We start from the raw sequence: 9741 nt of genomic DNA, 5'->3' as shown, positions 1-9741 counted from the left end.
CTGTCAGGACACCACAGAAGAAAAAGAGTCAGAGAGGAAGAAGAGAGGCGAGGTCAGCCCTGGATGTACGGAAGATCAAAGCTACTAATTTAACTAAATCATCAGAAACAAATCTAAATTAATTAAAATTAAAATAATGTTCAGTTATAATTTTAAGTCATAATCTGAATTTACTAAATCAATATTAAGTTAAAATTGACTTATCAAAATTTTACGAATAAAGTCAGTTTCGGTTATTAATTAAAACTTTGAATCGACACAGATTTTAAATATTAAACCTAAATTCTGAGACATGAGATTCAATCAATTTAATTTAAATTTTATCTCCAAATTATGACATAACTTATTATTTTGACTTTTATTAAAAATTAAATCATAATTTGACTACTAAATTAAATTGCAAAATTAAGTTTGAAATAAAACGTAATAATATATTTTATTGATAAATGAAATGATACACTGGGACTGTTTTTAATTAGTTCCTCAATTTTATTTCTGTTTATTTTCCCGGCAGTAATGATCTTCCATACATCCACTAACTAAATAAATAAGATTAATTTTTTATTATTTTACAACAAAAACAAAAGTTAATATCTAACATAATATTTCATGTTCTCTCGTTCTCGGATGTGACGTCAGAAACTTTAGATTCTTTTTGTTTGTTTGTTTTTTTACCAAAATAAAAGCTTTGATTTCATATAAAAACATCACAACAGGAAGTCAGGAAACTTGTTTTTTAAATCTTTTTCTGTTTACTTAAAAAAAAAAAAGAGAGTTAATGAAAAGTAACGAGCCCCCCAGCCCCCAAAAAATAACATGTCACTTTATTTTGAAAAATAGGAGACGCTGAGCAGAAGCACTGAGGACGCATCAGAGGGAGGGAGGAAGGAAGGAAGGAAGGAAGGAGAGTGTTCTGTGGCGGCTGAACAGACGGCTGATGTTTCTCTCCTCCAACAGGAAGTCAGTCCACAGGTGAGGGGGCGGGGCTAAGGTCAGAGGTCAGGTGGTCGTCTCTCCCCCCCCCCCCCCTCTGACCCGCAGGGAGTTTTTTTTTGAGTCTGTAGTTGGGAGGGGAGCGGGGCTGACGGTGTGGTGGTGGGCGGGGCCTGGGTGGGCGTGTCATCACCTGCACTCCACGGCGACGGTGTTCTGAGTGGGAGACGCCGAGGACGGACTCATACCGGTGTCCGAGGAGCCCGACGAGGTGGACGCTGTCGTGTTGGACACTGAGAGACAGTAAAGATAAATAATTACTGACAGGATACGGACAAACAAGTACACCGCCTAGGATGTCCTGGTACCGAGTACACCGCATAGGATGTCCAGTTACCAAGTACACCGCCTAGGATGTCCTGGTACCGAGTACACCTCCTAGGATGTCCTGGTACCAAGTACACCGCCTAGGATGTCCTGGTACCGAGTACACCGCCTAGGATGTCCTGGTACCGAGTACACCGCCTAGGATGTCCAGTTACCAAGTACACCGCCTAGGATGTCCTGGTACCAAGTACACCGCCTAGGATGTCCTGGTACCAAGTACACCGCCTAGGATGTCCTGGTACCGAGTACACCGCCTAGGATGTCCAGGTACCGAGTACACCGCCTAGGATGTCCTGGTACCGAGTACACCGCCTAGGATGTCCAGGTACCGAGTACACCGCCTAGGATGTCCTGGTACCGAGTACACCGCCTAGGATGTCCAGGTACCGAGTACACCGCCTAGGGTGTCCTGGTACCGAGTACACCGCCTAGGATGTCCTGGTACCGAGTACACCGCCTAGGATGTCCAGGTACCGAGTACACCGCCTAGGATGTCCTGGTACCGAGTACACCGCCTAGGATGTCCTGGTACCGAGTACACCTCCTAGGATGTCCTGGTACCGAGTACACCTCCTAGGATGTCCAGGTACCAAGTACACCGCCTAGGATGTCCTGGTACCAAGTACACCGCCTAGGATGTCCAGGTACGAAGTACACCGCCTAGGATGTCCAGGTACCAAGTACACCGCCTAGGATGTTCTGGTACCAAGTACACCGCCTAGGATGTCCTGGTACCAAATACACCGCCTAGGATGTCCTGGTACCGAGTACACCGCCTAGAATGTCCTGGTACCGAGTACACCTCCTAGGATGTCCTGGTACCAAGTACACCTCCTAGGATGTCCAGGTACCAAGTACACCGCCTAGGATGTCCTGGTACCAAGTACACCGCCTAGGATGTCCAGGTACTAAGTACACCGCCTAGGATGTTCTGGTACCGAGTACACCGCCTAGGATGTCCTGGTACCGAGTACACCGCCTAGGATGTCCTGGTACCGAGTACACCGCCTAGGATGTTCTGGTACCGAGTACACCGCCTAGGATGTCCTGGTACCGAGTACACCGCCTAGGATGTCCTGGTACCAAGTACACCTCCTAGGATGTCCAGGTACCAAGTACACCGCCTAGGATGTCCAGGTACCAAGTACACCTCCTAGGATGTCCTGGTACCAAGTACACCGCCTAGGATGTCCTGGTACCGAGTACACCGCCTAGGATGTCCTGGTACCAAGTACACCTCCTAGGATGTCCAGGTACCAAGTACACCGCCTAGGATGTCCAGGTACCAAGTACACCTCCTAGGATGTCCAGGTACCAAGTACACCGCCTAGGATGTCCAGGTACCGAGTACACCTCCTAGGATGTCCAGGTACCAAGTACACCGCCTAGGATGTCCTGGTACCTAGTACACCTCCTAGGATGTCCTGGTACCAAGTACACCGCCTAGGATGTCCTGGTACCTAGTACACCTCCTAGGATGTCCAGGTACCAAGTACACCGCCTACGGTGGACTGCGTCTCCCAGCATGCCCTGCGTCTCTTACCTTCTCTCTCCTTCTTCTTTAGTCTCTTCCTCCGCCGGTCGATGGACGCCACCTCTGACTTCAGGGTCATGTAGTACTTCCTGATCTCCTGCAGCTTCTCCTGCAGGAAGGAGATCCTGTCCGTGCTGGACATGCTGTCCAGCTCGTCTGGGGGGGGGGTTCATATATTAATTAATTAATAATAATATTATTAATAATATTAATAATCATCATCATCATCATCATCATCATCAGTGCGTTACCGAGCTGGAAGGTCCACTTGTACGTCCTCTGAGGGGAGAAGTTGTGTTTATCTTTACTGTGAGACGACGGAGACGAGAGACCAGGACACCGAGACTTCTGGGACTTCTGAGACAGAGACAGGCGAGACTGGTCCTCACTGTCACTGCTGTGACCTGGAGGAGGACATAGAGAGGAGGACAGAGAGGAGGAGGACAGAGAGGAGGACAGAGAGAGGAGGAGGACAGAGAGTAGGAGGACAGAGAGAGAGGAGGAGGAGGATAGAGAGGAGGACAGAGAGAGGAGGAGGACAGAGAGGAGGACAGAGAGAGGAGGAGGACAGAGAGTAGGAGGACAGAGAGAGGCGGAGGACAGAGAGAGGAGGACAGAGAGAGAGGAGGAGGAGGACAGAGAGAGGAGGAGGAGGAGGACAGAGAGAGGAGGAGGACAGAGAGAGGAGGAGGACAGAGAGAGGAGGAGGAGGATAGAGAGGAGGACAGAGAGGAGGAGGAGGAGGATAGAGAGGAGGACAGAGAGAGGAGGAGGACAGAGAGAGGAGGAGGACAGAGAGAGGAGGAGGAGGACAGAGAGAGGAGGAGGAGGATAGAGAGGAGGACAGAGAGAGGAGGAGGACAGAGAGAGTAGGAGGACAGAGAGTAGGAGGACAGAGAGGAGGAGGACAGAGAGGAGGAGGACAGAGAGGAGGAGGACAGAGAGTAGGAGGACAGAGAGTAGGAGGACAGAGAGTAGGAGGACAGAGAGAGGAGGAGGACAGAGAGAGGAGGAGGAGGACAGAGAGAGGAGGAGGAGGATAGAGAGGAGGACAGAGAGAGGAGGAGGACAGAGAGGAGGACAGAGAGAGGAGGAGGACAGAGAGTAGGAGGACAGAGAGAGGCGGAGGACAGAGAGAGGAGGACAGAGAGAGAGGAGGAGGAGGACAGAGAGAGGAGGAGGACAGAGAGAGGAGGAGGACAGAGAGAGGAGGAGGAGGATAGAGAGGAGGACAGAGAGGAGGAGGAGGAGGATAGAGAGGAGGACAGAGAGAGGAGGAGGACAGAGAGAGTAGGAGGACAGAGAGTAGGAGGACAGAGAGGAGGAGGACAGAGAGTAGGAGGACAGAGAGTAGGAGGACAGAGAGAGGAGGAGGACAGAGAGAGAGGAGGAGGAGGACAGAGAGAGGAGGAGGACAGAGAGAGGAGGAGGACAGAGAGAGGAGGAGGAGGATAGAGAGGAGGACAGAGAGGAGGAGGACAGAGAGAGGAGGAGGACAGAGAGAGGAGGAGGAGGATAGAGAGGAGGACAGAGAGGAGGAGGACAGAGAGAGAGGAGGAGGAGGATAGAGAGGAGGACAGAGAGAGGAGGAGGACAGAGAGTAGGAGGACAGAGAGAGAGGAGGAGGAGGATAGAGAGGAGGACAGAGAGGAGGAGGACAGAGAGAGGAGGAGGACAGAGAGAGGAGGACAGAGAGAGAGGAGGACAGAGAGAGGAGGAGGACAGAGAGAGGAGGAGGAGGATAGAGAGGAGGACAGAGAGAGGAGGAGGACAGAGAGAGGAGGAGGAGGATAGAGAGGAGGACAGAGAGAGGAGGAGGACAGAGAGAGTAGGAGGACAGAGAGTAGGAGGACAGAGAGAGAGGAGGAGGAGGATAGAGAGGAGGACAGAGAGGAGGAGGACAGAGAGAGGAGGAGGACAGAGAGAGTAGGAGGACAGAGAGAGGAGGAGGACAGAGAGAGTAGGAGGACAGAGAGAGGAGGACAGAGAGAGAGGAGGACAGAGAGAGGAGGAGGACAGAGAGAGAGGAGGAGGAGGATAGAGAGGAGGACAGAGAGAGGAGGAGGACAGAGAGAGTAGGAGGACAGAGAGTAGGAGGACAGAGAGTAGGAGGACAGAGAGAGGAGGACAGAGAGAGGAGGACAGAGAGAGAGGAGGAGGAGGACAGAGAGAGGAGGAGGACAGAGAGAGGAGGAGGACAGAGAGAGAGGAGGAGGAGGATAGAGAGGAGGACAGAGAGAGAGGAGGAGGAGGATAGAGAGGAGGACAGAGAGAGAGGAGGACAGAGAGAGGGGAGGATAGAGAGGAGGACAGAGAGGAGGACAGAGAGAGAGGAGGACAGAGAGGAGGACAGAGAGGAGGACAGAGAGGAGGACAGAGAGAGAGGAGGAGGACAGAGAGGAGGACAGAGAGGAGGAGGAGACAAGGAGGTGAGAAGATTTCCTTGAGGCCAACCTAAAGTCCTTCTCCATGGTCTCCCAGAACTCCTCCCACACCTGGTTTTTACTTTTACGACCGCTACAGCTGGTACCAAGTACACCGCCTAGGATGTCCTGGTACCAAGTACACCGCCTAGGATGTCCAGGTACCAAGTACACCGCCTAGGATGTCCAGGTACCAAGTACACCGCCTAGGATGTCCAGGTACCAAGTACACCGCCTAGGATGTCCTGGTACCAAGTACACCTCCTAGGATGTCCAGGTACCAAGTACACCTCCTAGGATGTCCAGGTACCAAGTACACCTCCTAGGATGTCCAGGTACCAAGTACACCTCCTAGGATGTCCAGGTACCAAGTACACCTCCTAGGATGTCCAGGTACCAAGTACACCTCCTAGGATGTCCAGGTACCAAGTACACCGCCTAGGATGTCCAGGTACCAAGTACACCGCCTAGGATGTCCAGGTACCAAGTACACCGCCTAGGATGTCCTGGTACCAAGTACACCTCCTAGGATGTCCAGGTACCAAGTACACCTCCTAGGATGTCCAGGTACCAAGTACACCTCCTAGGATGTCCAGGTACCAAGTACACCTCCTAGGATGTCCAGGTACCAAGTACACCTCCTAGGATGTCCAGTTACCAAGTACACCGCCGAGGGTGTTCTGGTCGAAAGCAACGTTTTGTCACGAATCAAATATAAAATGTTTCTAACACCACAACTCTCACCTGCTCCGTTCTTCTCCACCTTCCCGTGTGTGTTGAGTCGTTTCTGGTTGCGTTTCTGTTTCTTGGCCGTCGGGCTCAAGTTACAGTCCATCACTCTCTTCTGACCTGAGGGGTCAAAGGTCACACAGGTCACTCTCTACAACAACTAACCAATCAGGAGTGAGGAGACAGACATACACAGTGTGGTCTCACCTCTGTCCTTGGTCTCCTGCAGGGACAGCAGGGAGGTGGAGGAGGAGGAGGCGGGGCTGGAGTCTCCCTCCTGTTCCCCCCTCGCTGATCCTCTCTCCTCCTCCTCGCCGGCGCTCCTGGCTGGGTGGAGCTCCCCGGGGCTGGAGGCGGAGCTGAGAGCGGCGGCCGGCAGGAAGGGCCTGAGCTGAGGCTGGGGGAGGTGGGGGGAGGGGAGGGAGGCGTGGAGGAGGTGAGGCAGCAGGGCCGGGGCCGGTTGCGACTCCCTTATCATCAGGAGGAGGTGCTCGGGGGCGATGCTGGGCTTCTCCTTCTCGTCCGGGTCGTCCAGGTCCACCTCGTGGCAGACCAGCGCCTCGGGGCCGATCTGTGGCTCCAGCTCCTCGGCGGGGGAGGGGCCCGGGGCAGGGGGGGGCGTCCCAGCATGCACCTCCAGCTCCTTCATGGCTCCGCCCATCAGTCGCTCCTCCGACACCTCCCTCTGCATCTCCTCCACTGGGCGGGGCCAGTCCTCTGTCTTCATCACTCCCTCGCTCCTCCTCTCTGACTCCCCCCTCCGGAGAGGTGAGGACAGGCTTTTGGGTGAAGCGCCGGCGGCCATCTTGGACGGGACGGGGGGGGTTTTAGGTGAAGCTCCAGCAGCCATCTTGGACGGGGCGGGGGAGTGTTTGGGGGAGGCGACCTCCTCCTGCCTCCTGTCGGGGCGGAGCTTCTTGTCGGCCGCTCGCTGCTCTGCTGCCTTACGTTTCAGCGTGACGCTGCTCCTCTCCTCAGGTAACCCCTGCTCCTCCTCCCCCTCCTCCTCCTCCTCCTCCTCCTCCTCGGTGGCGGAGTCAGTGTCTGAGTCAGCGGTGGGGGACTCCGGGGGGAGGTGCTGGGTGGGGAGGCAGCGGAGGACCACCATGGGCTCGTCCTGTCTCTTCAGGACGCTGCGAGGAGGAGACGCCATGTGGGCTGGGCTAGCGGCGGGGGAGATGCAGAGGGGGATTCTGGGAGGCGCTCCAGAGCCTGTCTCCCTGAGGAGGGTCCTGCGACCTTTGACCCTGGGGGAAGACAGAGGAGTGGACCTGCTGTCCTCCTCCTCTGCAGGGGCGGGCTGAGGGGAGGACGCTTGCTCCTCAGGAGACGTCCTGTTGACGGGCGCGGGAGGAGACGTCCTGTTGCCGGGCGCGGGAGGAGACGTCCTGTTGCCGGGCGCGGGAGGAGACGTCCTGTTGCCGGGCGCGGGAGGAGACGTCCTGTTGCCGGGCGCGGGAGGAGACGTCCTGTTGCCGGGCGCGGGAGGAGACGTCCTGTTGCCGGGCGCGGGAGGAGACGTCCTGTTGCCGGGCGCGGGAGGAGACGTCCTGTTGCCGGGCGCGGGAGGAGACGTCCTGTTGCCGGGCGCGGGAGGAGACGTCCTGTTGCCGGGCGCGGGAGGAGACGTCCTGTTGCCGGGCGCGGCAGGAGACGTCCTGTTGACGGGCGCGGGAGGAGACGTCCTGTTGACGGGCGCGGGAGGAGACGTCCTGTTGACGGGCGCGGGAGGAGACGTCCTGTTGACGGGCGCGGGAGGAGACGTCCTGTTGACGGGCGCGGGAGGAGACGTCCTGTTGACGGGCGCGGGAGGAGACGTCCTGTTGCCGGGCGCGGGAGGAGACGTGTTGTTGCCGGACGCGGGAGGAGACGTCCTGTTGCCGGGCGCGGGAGGAGACGTCCTGTTGCCGGGCGCGGGAGGAGACGTCCTGTTGCCGGGCGCGGGAGGAGACGTCCTGTTGCCGGGCGCGGGAGGAGACGTCCTGTTGCCGGGCGCGGGAGGAGACGTCCTGTTGCCGGGCGCGGGAGGAGACGTCCTGTTGCCGGGCGCGGGAGGAGACGTCCTGTTGCCGGGCGCGGGAGGAGACGTCCTGTTGCCGGGCGCGGGAGGAGACGTCCTGTTGCCGGGCGCGGGAGGAGACGTCCTGTTGCCGGGCGCGGGAGGAGACGTGTTGTTGCCGGGCGCGGGAGGAGACGTGTTGTTGCCGGGCGCGGGAGGAGACGTGTTGTTGCCGGGCGCGGGAGGAGACGTCCTGTTGCCGGGCGCGGGAGGAGACGTCCTGTTGCCGGGCGCGGGAGGAGACATCCTGTTGCCGGGCGCGGGAGGAGACGTCCTGCTGGGGGACGTCTTGGCGAGCACTTCCTGTGCAGAAGACATGTTGTCTGTCTCTTGGACAGATGCCGTCTTCTTGTCCAGGTTAACCAGCAACATGGCGGCTTCTACTGCTGGCTCCTCCCCCTGCTCCTCCTTTTCTGATTGTATCAAGAGTTTGTCAGTTTTCTCCTGAGGCATGCTGGGACACGCCGCTGCCGTGGCGACAGGCAGCGGATCTGCTGTTGCCACGGTGACAGCGTTGTCGTCCTTAGCAGTCTTCGTGACATCGGCGACCTCATTCGTCTCCTCCTCCTTCACCTCTTCTTCCTCCTGGCAGGGCGGGGCTTCGGTCCGCCCTCGCCATGGCGACGTTTTTTTGTCAGGCGGGTCTTCTGATTCGCTGTCCTCTGATGAGTTCCCAGAATCCTCTGCAGAGACGGAGCAGCAGATTGGTTAAATACTATTGGTTAATCACTGAAACTACCAATGACAGGAAGTGACCTTACCGTTGGACGCTCTGTCAGAGTCATACATCCCCGACGTTCTCCTGGTTCTCCTACGAGGAGTGTCTACATGGAGGAGGACACGTCAGAGAGACAGAGACAGAGACAGAGACACACACACACACACACACACACACACACACACACACACACACACACACACACACACAGTGTCTCTTACTGTCTCCATTGGCCATGTTGGACGGCGTCTCCGTCCTGCTGCTCTTGCCGTTGGACCGTCCCTCTGCGCTGGGTGTCTTGGAGACGCTGCGTCCCACAGAGCCGGTGGGCGTCGTCCTGATCTGAGGACGACCTCGCTTTGCTCCCGGAGGCTTCACCGCCGCCATCGAAGGCGACCTCTCATCGTCTTTGTCCCTCTCCGTCTCCGGCTCGTCTTTGTTCTGTTAGTGAGAAGGACGGCGTCAAAGTCTGACAACAACAAACACTAGTGAGCATGTCATCACATGACCTGTATCAGATCCACTATAATAGTGAACACTAGTGAACATATCACATGACCTGTATCAGATCTGCTATAATAGTGAGCATGTCATCACATGACCTGTATCAGGTCCACTATAATAGTGAGCATGTCATCACATGACCTGTATCAGATCTGCTATAATAGTGAACACTAGTGAGCATGTGATCACATGACCTGTATCAGGTCCACTATAATAGTGAGCATGTCATCACATGACCTGTATCAGATCTGCTATAATAGTGAACACTAGTGAGCATGTGATCACATGACCTGTATCAGGTCCAGGTCACATGACCTTACAGAGCTCACCTTCACCTTCTTCCTCCGCCTCGTCTTCGTCCCTTTCTCCAGGGGCCAGATGATGCGGTCGGCCTTCACCCACTCGTCGTACCTGTGGATGAGACACACAGCTGGCGGTGAGCACAGACTCCGCT

The 9741-nt window shown here is 55.7% G+C and overlaps 1 protein-coding gene across 1 annotated transcript in view; it reads right to left on the bottom strand.

The window, feature by feature from the left end:
• The window catches only part of arid4a (AT-rich interactive domain 4A), a 47258-nt gene that overhangs the window by 325 nt on the left and 37192 nt on the right, over window positions 1–9741 (bottom strand). Inside the window, exons 17-25 of the mRNA XM_074661165.1 lie at window positions 9617–9698; window positions 9005–9224; window positions 8827–8889; window positions 8337–8748; window positions 6214–7367; window positions 6022–6126; window positions 3106–3258; window positions 2864–3010; window positions 1–1226 (exon numbers count right to left, since the gene is read on the bottom strand). The exon at window positions 1–1226 is cut by the window's left edge and continues 325 nt beyond it. Coding sequence (XP_074517266.1) covers window positions 1123–1226; window positions 2864–3010; window positions 3106–3258; window positions 6022–6126; window positions 6214–7367; window positions 8337–8748; window positions 8827–8889; window positions 9005–9224; window positions 9617–9698 — 2440 coding nt within the window. The 3' untranslated portion in view covers window positions 1–1122. The remainder of the gene's footprint in view (window positions 1227–2863; window positions 3011–3105; window positions 3259–6021; window positions 6127–6213; window positions 7368–8336; window positions 8749–8826; window positions 8890–9004; window positions 9225–9616; window positions 9699–9741) is intronic.

Source organism: Sebastes fasciatus, chromosome 15, assembly GCF_043250625.1.
Source record: "Sebastes fasciatus isolate fSebFas1 chromosome 15, fSebFas1.pri, whole genome shotgun sequence".
NCBI lineage: Eukaryota > Metazoa > Chordata > Actinopteri > Perciformes > Sebastidae > Sebastes > Sebastes fasciatus.
The sequence above is the reverse complement of the archived record's forward strand: the minus strand, read 5'-3'. Positions and strand labels throughout refer to the sequence as shown.